This window comes from Podarcis vaucheri (assembly GCF_965113315.1).
Source record: "Podarcis vaucheri genome assembly, chromosome: 11".
Classification (NCBI taxonomy): Eukaryota; Metazoa; Chordata; class Lepidosauria; order Squamata; family Lacertidae; genus Podarcis; species Podarcis vaucheri.
In genome coordinates this window covers 20651353-20663405 of record NC_138749.1, presented here as the reverse complement: position 1 = coordinate 20663405, position 12053 = coordinate 20651353, and the positions used below count along the sequence as shown (strand labels likewise).

Sequence of the window (12053 nt, the reverse complement as noted above, 5' to 3'; positions counted from 1 at the left end):
ACCACTGCAGACCAAGGAAGTACTGCACCAATCACTCACCATCAATCATGCTAGCTGGAAAAGGGCAACCCAATGGCTTCTTCTACTACTACATTTATATTCTACCCTCTAAGGAACTCAGAGCAGTGTGCAAAAAAACCCCATGATCTCATTTTATCCTATTTAAGGCAGGAACGTTTCTATTGTGGACCCATCCCTCTGCAATGCATTTCCTGAGGTCCCTCCTTTAAAAAGGCTTTAAAAACAAGCCTAAAGAGACCTGGATCAGCTTTAAACTGTTGCTGGAGAAATATTTTAAAGTCACGGCTTTGGCTGTTGCTGATGATTTTGCTTCGCAATGTAGTTAATTTAACGCTGCATGTGTGAAAATATAAATAGTTTCAGTTTTTGTTTTGTAAATCACATTGAAAAGGGTGTTAACCTTTTGAACCAGAGGTGGGAACCTTTGACCTTCCAGACGATGCTGAACTACAACACCCATCATCCTTGACTATTAGCCATGCTGGCTAAGGTGGGTGGCAGTTGCGGCTCAGCAACATTGGGTGGACCAAAGGTCACTTAGCCCTGCTTTAAAAGGTGGTATAAACCAATAAATAAGACCATGAGGCGCTGACTGGCTGTTACACTCAGCTAAATCCATAGCCAAGCAGGGAAGTGAACTAAGGTCACCCAGCTTCAAGTCCCATACTATATCTACTGTACTGCATTAAGAAACTGTGGAGACTGGGAGCAGGTATGAAATACAGGAAAAGAGCGAAGGAAGGATATGAATGGTAGGATCCACCTGCAGCCGGCAATCAGACACAGGATGGGATGACAACAAGGTTAAGCAAATTCCTAGGATAATCACAACCACCACTCACCTTGATTGCTATGTAAAAAGCACCCTGTTACTTTGTTCTGACCAGCAAAAGAAGTTCCATGTACCCTCCAATGAAGAGGCTAACATGTTAATGGTCTTAAAAATGAGTTCAACTGATCTTAATCTAATACTGGGGAGAAACACTTGCAGGTCACACTAAACCAGAATTTGAGCAAAGAAATTAAAACTGGGAGGTTTGAGTTTGCATGCCCTGTGTTCCCCTCTCCTCTTTTCACATGGCTAGGTGGATGCCAGCAGAGTTTTAGCTTCTATTTCCTATAATCTCTTGTCATCCTGACCAGGGATTCTGGTTTATAACACTTAACCAAGCCAGCTACAGAAGTTCCAGTTTGAAATTAGCTAGTTTTGAAACTGATTAGGTTTTGCGTTTTGTTTTTTAAGAAAAATGAAAGATCCCTGATCCAGACAATGATAAGCAAAGATTTTGGGAATATGAAGCTAAGAGCTACCAAAGTCCTGCTGCTGGCCCTACAGATGGAGAGGAAAGTGTGCGAGCCTGGGTCTTGTGACAGCTCCTGTTATTTGTCCTAAACTATGGTTTAGCATGATATGCAAACATGCCCTATTTAATGGCTGAGAAGAGACTGGTCCATTCAAAAAGCAAAGCAGGCTGTTTTCATTGGCACTCACTTCATAATAGCATTGCATAACAGCTACTGCCAAAGTCAGACTGAAAGTGCTTGTTACACCAATGAACTGCAGAATATTCCCCCTCCCCAAAAGAAGGAAGCAAAAGAGCAACTCAAAACATTAACATGACATCCATTTTCAGTTTCAGTTTATTCCTTAAAGACGTTTTTAGCTACTCTTAGTCATGCAGAGCCACCACTCTGCCTCCTGCCTGTGTGCCAAGCTACATGAAAGACTGTAAACGTAAGAGGAACAAGTGTAAACATGCCTTTCAGTGACTTAATAGGAGAAAAACCATTCCATTTTTGCTCAGACCCTAGATAGTCAACACTCTTCAATGAAAGCTGAACTTCCTTCTAAAGAGCAAGAACCCTCCTGTGATACAAACTACTGTTTTACCTACAGAATTTTGGACTGAGCATGAAAAGTGGATTTCATGCTTTGCTAAAATTCCATAATCATCTTCTGATGCTCTATTCTCATCCATCCTTGATTACCTGCACCGCTCTGTGAACTAGAATTTGCCCATCCAAGAAGTATATGATTAAAAACCAGATGAGATGTCAGCTGACAAAATAAACATCGGGAGGCTTAGTTTGGTCAGAATCAAGTATACACTTCCAGAGTTAACGAGAAATACATTACTTCTGGTAAATGAGCCACCAAAGCCACTAGAGGGCCGTGAATAATTGTGACCCGGGATTTCCAGACTCATCTACCCATGTACTATCTGAAACCAAAAGGGTGCGTTGGTTGCCGGATGTGAAATATATTGGCGTTATTTTCAGCTCTCCTACCCCACTAATTAGGACAAAAGAGGAGTAGGGAAAGAAGACAGAGACTGACAAGAAGTACAGTGGTACCTCGGTTCTTGAATTTAATCTGTTCTGGGAGTCCGTTCGACTCCCAAAATGGTACAAAAACCAAGGCACGGCTTCTGATTGGCTGCACGAGGTTCCTGTACTCAATCAGAAGCCGCGTCGGAAATTTAGCTTCTGAAAAACGTTCACAAACCGGAACAATCACTTCCGGGTTTGCAGCGTTTGGGAGCCAATTTGTTCAGGAGCCAAGCCGTTCAACTACCAAGGTAAAACTGTAATAGGGAAGGGTTTGGGGAAGTAAGAGGGTTGGTTAACAAATTCCCAAGCTTCACCAAATATGTATGGTCCAGCAAGGAGGGGGGGGAAAGAAGAGTCTCACAGAATATGTTTCGTGAAAGCAGCCACTGCAGATTAAGCTTTAACCTGAACACACAAAGTATCTAGATATATTGATATATTTAATTAGCAGAGTTCCACAAATATTTGCTAGCTGCGGAAGTATTATCTTGCACTTCATCATGGACTTTCCTTGCCCTTGGCAGGTTTGTAGGCAAACTTAACATACGCACGTTTCCAAGGCACAATTGTGTCCCTTCCAAATATAACACATGTCTTCACCAGAAAATTACTAATCATTATAATGGGCAGGGAGCATACAGAAGGAGCGATAACCTTACACAAACCCTGGGGGTGCGTTTTGACCTCCTGCAGGATCTCTTGTCAGTGAAGGCTGGGCAACCTAGTTTGAATTGGAGGGAAGGCTTTGCCCTCACAAATTAACCCAGGAGCTTAGACCTTTCTTTTTACCCTGAAAGGGAGCTTAGCAACCATTCACTTATAATGGGAGAAAGAGGAATAGAATCAACATTAAAATCGAAACTTAACTTGCTGCCTGCCCCTGGTAAACCATTCCAGGTTCCTTTTATGGATTACATTAGGAGGGTGACAGAATGTTGGAAGAGGGGATGGAAAGTTGGGAACTGGCTTCTGCAGGTGTCAAGAATCAGAGCTGTTAGTTTGAAATCATGAATGCCTATCTGAACTCACATACCTGGTTTGACAGGAGCCTGGCACCAGAGAACCCGGTGCAGGCGGAAGGCTCGTAGGCATGGTGTCTTCACAGTCTTCGCCTTGTGAGACAGCGCACTGTTGAAAAGGGGACTGGAGCAGCTTGTCGAAACTGTACGCAGAATAAAACTTGCCATGTTGTCCAAGATTCGGCAGGCAGAATCACCCCGTTAGGAAGCCACACAGATGCCCTGCCATATACAAAAGCATCAGCCCTTTAGCGGATAATAGCAGCGGAGACTTGCAAAGCAGTCTATTCAAAACATGTGTCACTTCAGATCGCGATTTGCATCCATCAGGACTTGGGGCGGGGGGGGGGCGGGAAGGTTAACAAGGTCCACAATTCTTTCTTTGTGTTGTATCCAATGTTGGTACCATCTCACAGTGTTTTAATAGCTTCAGCACCTTAATAATTTAAACAAAGTATAATACACAGATTTCATTTTGCCGCAGTACAGGTGCAATAATTATCTCTCTTCCAGCTTAGACATAACTACTTATTTCAATACAATGGCCATAGTTCAGGGAAAGAGAACAGGCTTCACATGTGGAAGGACTACGCCACTGGTCCAACAGCACTGGTGGCGATCACTCTGGCTACCCCGATGTATGCAATACCAAGCTGGAATGACTCTGTGCATGCAGCCATGTAGCGTGAGCTCCCGGAGCCTGGGGCAGGTGCATGCATGCACCGAGGGCAGGGCACACAGTGCAGAGGGTGAAGGATCCCAACGCAGCACCCCAGCCCTCGCCGCAGACGCTGCTGGAGTGCCCCGTACTGGAGCCATGCAGGGCCACACTGCACCACCTACCAACCCGAACAGTGGGAGCCCGACCAACCAACATGGCACTTGGTGGGCGCAAACCAGGCACTGGCACCTCCAGCATGACCTGGTTCAGTACTCTTATCCATAAGTTCCTCCATAGGTTCCTCCGACACTAGGAGAGGAGTGCCGGACCAGGCCGCACTGGGGCCCCTGCTTTGCACCCCCTCAAAAAACTATGCCCAGGGCCCTAACCCGGCTGGCATCCTCCACGCTACACCGCAGGTGAATGGAAGCTTCCCGTGTTTCTATGTCAGTTCCAAGACTATAGTCTTCACGTTTAAGTTACAGTACCTTGAGCCTTCATGTAGCAGAATCTCAAATGCAAAAATAAGCTGAACAATAAAATGATGTCACAATCGCAACAATACTAACTGTAAACTTTTCAAGGGTATCATTACTATCACCAGTGATTATACTTTTAAAAAAAAAGTACTGGGTACAATCCAACAGCCTTGAAAATTAATGAGGGTTTTACTATTGTTGTTACTAGGATCTAGGCGTCATTACCGGCAAGCTGGTTAAATCTAGCTACGTATGTTTTATGACGTTCTGCATGCAAAACAAAGCCGGTAAGACTAAGTGTATTGTTTTCAAGGATGAAGACTACAAAGGATGGCAAGCTGTAAGAAGCCCAAATTATATACAGGCGATAACCTACAGCATAGATTTGCTAGTCTACACAGCATGCTGAAGTGAGGTTACGTACCAGCAGATATCAGGCATTTCATAATGCTAGTGACAGCCAATAATGCATAGCCCAGGAATTAATTCTCTTTTTTCTGCTGGAAGTCTATTTTTAGTGCAACCATAAAGGTAAAGGTAAAGGTACCCCTGCCCGAACGGGCCAGTCTTGACAGACTCTGGGGTTTGTGCGCCCATCTCACATCTATTGGCCGGGGGCCAGCGCTGTCCGGGGACACTTCCGGGTCACGTGGCCAGCGTGACAACGCTGCTCTGGCGAGCCAGAGCCGCACACGGAACGCCGTTTACCTTCCCGCTGGTAAGCGGTACCTATTTATCTACTTGCCCCCGGGGGTGCTTTCGAACTGCTAGGTGGGCAGGCGCTGGGACCGAGCAGCGGGAGCGCACCCCGCCGCGGGGATTCGAACCGCCGACCTTTCGATCGGCAAGCCCTAGGCGTTGAGGCTTTAGCCCACAGCGCCACCCGCGTCCCAAGCAGTGCAACCATAACAACATGTAAAAGACTGAAAATAGCAGCAGCACTTTGGGGCACTCAGTGTGAAGAGTCTTTGCAACTTGAAATTCCTCATATTATCATTCCAACATAAATTGATCTAGTAAAAATTCTACTTTAAGGGGGGATTAATATGTCAACAAAAAGCGTGCAGAAGTATATAAAAAAATTGCTGTTTAATAGCTTTTAGTCGAAAACGTTTATTTCAGCACTGAAGAAACAAAGCACACAGTCGCTCTCCATTCATAGATCAAGTTAAAGTGTAGGCAACATTTTTGCTACTCTCTTGGAAAAAGAAACAAAATACATTGAAAATTGATACCCACTATACAGCTGCCCAATAAGCACACAGTTATAGTATTTCAAGACAACTCTTACTTCCTCAGCTTGATGTACGAGTTTAAAAAGTTTCCAACAAGCGTAGTTACTAAGCAAATGCCACAAATAGAAAACACAGGAACACTGTGAGAATAGATGCCACGTACCCAGGATATTCAAAATGCGTAAGAAATATACTCACTCCAAGAGAAGTACAGTTAGACCTTTGCCAAAGGAAGCGAACAGCTGTCAGATAAAAGTGACCCCCTTAAATGAATAGCCCACATTAATAATGCCTCGACTACCCGGGCATTTACCACGTCTGCAGGAAATGCATGAAGCTGGAATCCCCATTCATTAGCAAGTTCCAATTGGCTGCTCTCTGAAAGCAATGCACTGTATAATTTGCACCAGAGGCATATGATTGGATACAACTCCTTATCAGTCTCTGAGAGGAGTCAAGTTCATTCATTGAGGGAAGGACTTGTGAAAGCCTTCTCAGAGTCACAACCTTTTTAATTTATGCAGCCTGCTGTCAGCGTCCAATCATCTACCCAGGCATGCAAGTTAACCACAAGTCTTAATTCACTGGTGCCTGAAGCTGTAGGTCAGAACTGTGCTTTATAGATAACCCTGACAGTTTATTTATTTATTTTTAAATATGTACAGTATTCGACTATGTCACAGCTTTAGATTTTTATTTATTTTGCCTTTATTTCTCAGGTCTAATATGCTGTTACAGAAATGGGGGGAGGGTCCCCCTACAATTTCCATTACTAACTTCAACAATCCTTCAACAGTGCTAATCAGCAATTTAGTTTTCCAAGGACAAAAAGGACTAATTTCCAAGAGGAGTACTGGAAAAAAGATAGCTGGGTAAACAAATCCTACCCTGCAAAAAATTAAGAATTAAAAAATGCTTCTGTGTTTTTCAAATACACATGGCATCAATGCAGGCATCGTCTCATCTCACATCTGTAAAGTATTCCGGTTTTCTGGTTTTGAATACATGAGCATGTGCTCCTGAGAATCCAGGGTCTGTAACTAAAACACACTTACTCAAATTATAACTGGATAATTTATTTAATATAAAGTAATATTAGCAGCACAATCACATGCACCACAGCCAAAATCCCACTGCCCACCATCACCTTGAATATGGGACCTCAAACTCAAAAAATAAGGTCTCGTGGCATTTTTGTGGAAATATTATCCTACTATTCAGAAGAATTGAGTTTTATGGTTGTAGAAGAGAAACTATTTCTCTCCCTTATCCATGCCCTTGCTATACACTCCAGGCAAATAGCTGGCATCTTCAAACGGGGCTCTTAACCATTTCTGCAGATCAAAGCAAGACAGGATTTGCCAACCTGTTGCCTTCCAGATGTTTGGACTAGAACTTTCACCAGTCCCAGTCAGCATGTGCTAGCTGAGGTTGCTGGGGAATTGCAGCCCAAAACAACTGGAGAGCAACAGCTTGACAAATATGAAATGGGGAAGGAGACAATCTATAAGGTCCAATGTGCAATGCGGGTAATTTGCATATCCAAATGTCTGGGAAGAAGTCCTTGGGAAAGTGCCAGAGTGCCGCAGGCCAACTGCAATTCCCTGGCGTGTGCTCCTTCCTTTTATGTTTTATTGAAGTACACAATGGCAAAACGATAAACTCTGAAGTGTGTTTGACTCAGAGAGTTTCTAGAACTATGCCTGGAAGGCCACAGCAAGACAAGGCAGAGTGCATTGCCTCCCATTACCTAACATACTCAGCGAGGCCTACTTCCAGATAAATATGGACGTGAGACCTGCAGGTCAACAGTACTGCCAGAGACTTGAGAGAGTCACACCTCCACTAGTAGTAGTAGTAGTAGTAATAATAATAATAATTTATTATTTATACCCCGCCCATCTGGCTGGGCTTCCCCAGCCACTCTGGGCGGCTTCCAACAAAATATTAAAATACTGTAATACATCAAACATTAAAAGCTTCCCTAAACAGGGCTGCCTTCAGATGTCTCCTAAAAGTCTGGTAGTTGTTGTTCTCTTTGACATCTGGTGGAAGGGCGTTCCACAGGGAGGGTGCAACTACCGAGAAGGCCCTCTGCCTGGTTCCCTGTAACTTGGCTTCTTGTAGTGAGGGAACCGCCAGAAGGCCCTCGGTGCTGGACCTCAGTGTCAGGGTAGAACGTTGGGGGTGGAGACGCTCCTTCAGATATACTGGACCGAGGCCGTTTAGGGCTTTAAAGGTCAGCACCAACGCTCTGAATTGTGCTTGGAAACGTACTGGGAGCCAATGTAGGTCTTTCAAGACCGGTGTTATATGGTCTCGGCGGCCACTCCCAGTCACCAGTCTAGCTGCCAAATTCTGGATTAGTTGTAGTTTCTGGGTCACCTTCAAAGGTAGCCCCACATAGAGCGCATTGCAGTAGTCCAAGTGGGAGATAACCAGAGCATGCACCATTCTGGCGAGACAGTCCGCAGGCAGATAGGGTCTCAGCCTACATACCAGATGGAGCTGGTAAACAGCTGCCCTGGACACAGATTTGACCTGTGCCTCCATGGACAGCTGTGAGTCCAAAATGACTCCCAGGCTGCGCACCTGGTCCTTCAGGAGCACAGTTACCCCATTCAGGACCAGGGAATCCTCCACACCTGCCCGCCTCCTGTCCCCCCAAAACAGTACCGTACTTCTGTCTCGTCAGGATTCAACCTCAATCTGTTAGCTGCCATCCATCCTCCAACCGCCTCCAGACACTCACACAGGACATTCAGTAGTAGAGGTAGATGACCTGCAGCCCTCCAGAGGTTGCTGATATCTGGCTCCCATCAGGCCCAGCTAACCTGTCCAACAGGCAGGGATGATGGGAGCCATATTCTGACAACATCTGAAAGGCCACAGGTTAGCCACCCTTGCCTTAAAAGGGCAATCCAGTTTCAAAGATATGGCAACCTAAATGTGCAGCCGTACCTTTGAAGCAGGTCCCAGAACAGAGTTTTAATTTTTAAAAAGGGGAGCATAATGAAGCATTGCCCTCCGGCCCTGGCTCTCACATCTTAAAAGATAAGGCGTGACTCCCAAGAAGACACTTGTGGCTTCTGAAGTCATGTGAAAGCAACCATAATTAAACCACTTCTTCCCAGATCCTTCCCCCTCACACAGCCTCTCTCCTGCCCTTTATATATGAAAGCAGCTTCCTCAAATCCCAAACGGTGCCCATTTCAAGGCTCAAACAAGGTCACGTCCTCCATTCCCACCTTACATTTGACCTCCACGTAACAGGCAAACCACGATGTTGACTTTGGCAACTGTTGCGGTTCCCTTCTGACAGTTAGAAAAAGAAAGGGAGAAAAGCTCTCAGAGGCCCGCATGCACATGCCTTTATACCAACTTATTTTTGCTGCATAACAATAAAGACGCTTTGGCTAAGCTGAAAGATGCCAAAAAAGCACATTCCTTTTAAATCTCTTTCCAAAAGAAAGAAGCTTCCCTTCACTTCGGAGGCATGTGGTTTCTACATGCCTTACCTGCATGTTCTTTCTCAATCATTTTGTTGCAGGACAAACAGGCCAGGGACGGCATTTCAGAGTCAAACCAACAGATTGCTCACTCAATGATTTGGGGTTTTTTGGGGTGAGGAACGTACCAAAGGTGACCTTCCCTCCTGTGCTAAACCCATTGAAACTTGGACCCAGAGGCGCCTCCTCGCGAGTAGCAGCCTCCCCCCCCCCCCAAAAAAAAAAACAGCCTTTTTCTGCTCCTGTCTGTGCCACTCTTAACCATAACGGGCAAAATGGGAAGCAGCTGCTGCTGCTACTGCTGCTTTCATCCCCCTCGCCTCCCTCTTTTCTCCTTAACTTCAGCGGGCCTAGAATAGCAACAGTTCTGCTACTCCTCGTTGCCAAAGTTGCGCTTTGTGCGCGGAGGGAAAGCGGCGGGTTTAACCCTTTGCGGGGCAGCCTGCTCTCATTTCATTTTAAAGCACATCAATATATACAGTATCAGTCATCCTCACCTCCTCGCATTCTCCGCTTTTTTTTCTCCCCCAACCGCGATGGATGACGAGGAGGGCAGATGCCAGAAGCGCATAAAAGCGTGGCACAACAAGCAAACCGCGCGGGAGATGCGATCGGGGGCAGGGGAGGGCAGAGGGGAGAAAGTGTTTCCAAGCCTCAGCCCCCGCCCCAAAAGCAATCGCGGCGAGCGACGGCCGTGAATGAACCGATACCGCCCCCCCCCCCAAAAAAAAACAACCCAGAGACACCGAGCAAGCCGAGAAGAAAGGAGGAAGAAGAGCCGAGCGGAGGAAGGGAAGGAAGAAGAGGAGACAACAGCTCGCTACCTACCTCCCGCCCTTTGCGCCCTGCTGCCCGCTCCGGCCCCGCTTCTCTCTTTTTTTGCAAATCTATGCAATATTGCGCTTGCCCTTCCCGGCTCGCCGGAGCTGCCGGCGCGAGACGGGAAGCCGAGGGGAGAGCAGCAGAGCCGGCGCGAGGCCCCAGCCAAGTGGGCGGGGCTCGAGCCGCCCCGCAGCCCAGAAACTGGAAGGGGATGGGAGCGGAGAAGAGAAGAGAAGAGAGAGACCCTGTCTGGGCAGAGGCGAGGTCACGTGGCGGGGAGCCGCGCTCGCCTCTTGCGAAAGAGAGGGGGCGGCAGAGGGTCTCTCGCCGACGCGTCACGCCGCTCCCGGAGTGCGCATGGGCGCGCGCGCCCCTGGGGCTTATTTCATTTTATTTTTGCAGCGCGCGGAGAGGGGCTTGCTTTCAATTGAGGGTTGAACTGCGCCGCCGGCGTGTCGTTTCCTGCAGCAGGACACCTTGGGGAGACGGAAAGGCCGAGGAGTAAACCCTACGCAAAAATCCTCCCCAGGGGAGTCCCTAAGATAGTTGGATGGCGCCTTGTGTTGTACTCCTCCTTCTGGCAACTCCTGCAGGCTCCATAGGAGCCAACTCCTAGGGGTTGAGTCCTTCAACGCCCCTATAATATATTTGGGGGGACTAGACTCTCCCAAAAAGTTGGTGGGCATTGCCATTCTAATAGGGTGCGTGAGCCGTGTCTTGTGATCGATTATGTGGGTTGGGGGCTTACCTATACCCCCCCCACTTGAATAAAATATATCTCTCCCCGCTATATTTTATTCAAGTTGGCGGGGGGGGGCAGGTAAGCCCTTACCCACATAATAGACACTTGCCGAAAGAATCTTTATCATTAAGGAAATAAAAATGAAAAAGCACCAGTCCCAATACAGATCCTCTGGGAAAGCAATTTCTTAGATTTTTCTGTTCTGGCAATTGTCAAATCATTATTGCTACTCTTTAACCAGTTTCCTACTCTTTAACCAGTTGCTAATCTGCACAAAAGTCATCTGGAAGCTGTGGCCTAATTGCTTCCATGGTTTACCCCAGAACATAGCTTCAGTGTAGAAAAATACATTTGAGAAATAAAAATGTGAAGTTACCAAGCTGCTAGTTCCAGCATTCATAAATTACAGTGATTAATAAAATACTTGAGGAGTTTGGACCTCCCTTATGCTGCTTTTGTAAAGAATGTCTTCTTATTCTGGAATCTTATAATGGCCAGCTCTGAAAGGGTGAGCCAAGGGCTACTGTTGAAACTCCTGCTTGTGCCAGATGAGCAAGCAATCCCAAGTTGCCACATTTTCTAAGCATACATTCTTCCTAATGAGTCTTGTCAATGCCAGGGGGTCATCCTTCCAAACAAGCATGCATTGGAATGAAGCCTTCTCTTCCTAATTATTTTTATATGAGAACTTTGAAACTTTAAGAACTGGTACCTAGGCTTGTTTCTTTTCATCCTCCCTTCTCACTTTTTGTGGCATGTATTTAGATTGTAAGCCTGTGATCCTACACAAGTTGTCTATCAGCCAGTCTTGATTTTTGCAATATGAATACATGTTGACACCATTCTCAAACCATTGTACATGTAAATGCTTCCTACAAGATGACAGGGAGTGCAGTCCTGTGGACACTTTCTGAGACAAAGCCCCATTTAGCATAGTTTGACTTGACGTAAGGGAACATAATAATACAATCGTGCTGACTGGCTGCAATCCTGTGCATTCTTTTCAGGGAGTAGGCCCCATTGAACCAAGTGGGATTCAGTCCCAAGGTGGTGCCATTTCCTTTTGCATAGTTAAGAGCAGTGCTATTTTTCTAGAAATATAGAACTCACCATGAGCACCTCTATCATTCTCTTAGAATAGCAATGGTGCCCACCTGAGAGGTGCAACAACGGAGTTCCAGTGAATTCTGGCTGGGGGAAAAAGCATGGTGCACTCATCATTCTTACTGCATAG

The 12053-nt window shown here is 46.1% G+C and overlaps 2 protein-coding genes across 3 annotated transcripts in view; one reads left to right on the top strand and one right to left on the bottom strand.

The window, feature by feature from the left end:
* NNT (nicotinamide nucleotide transhydrogenase) overlaps positions 1-10337 on the bottom strand; it is a 52943-nt gene extending 42606 nt beyond the window's left edge. The window contains exons 1-2 of one of the 2 annotated variants that reach the window (XM_082241833.1): positions 10084-10337; positions 3386-3593 (exon numbers count right to left, since the gene is read on the bottom strand). In XM_082241833.1, coding sequence (XP_082097959.1) covers positions 3386-3539 — 154 coding nt within the window. In that variant the 5' untranslated portion in view covers positions 3540-3593; positions 10084-10337. Of the gene's footprint in view, positions 1-3385; positions 3594-9752; positions 9902-10083 lie in introns of those variants that run through there. The other variant, XM_082241834.1, reaches the window with a different exon arrangement.
* Positions 1-12053, top strand: part of LOC309542913 (uncharacterized protein C5orf34 homolog) — a 427157-nt gene that overhangs the window by 369594 nt on the left and 45510 nt on the right. The window lies entirely within an intron of this gene.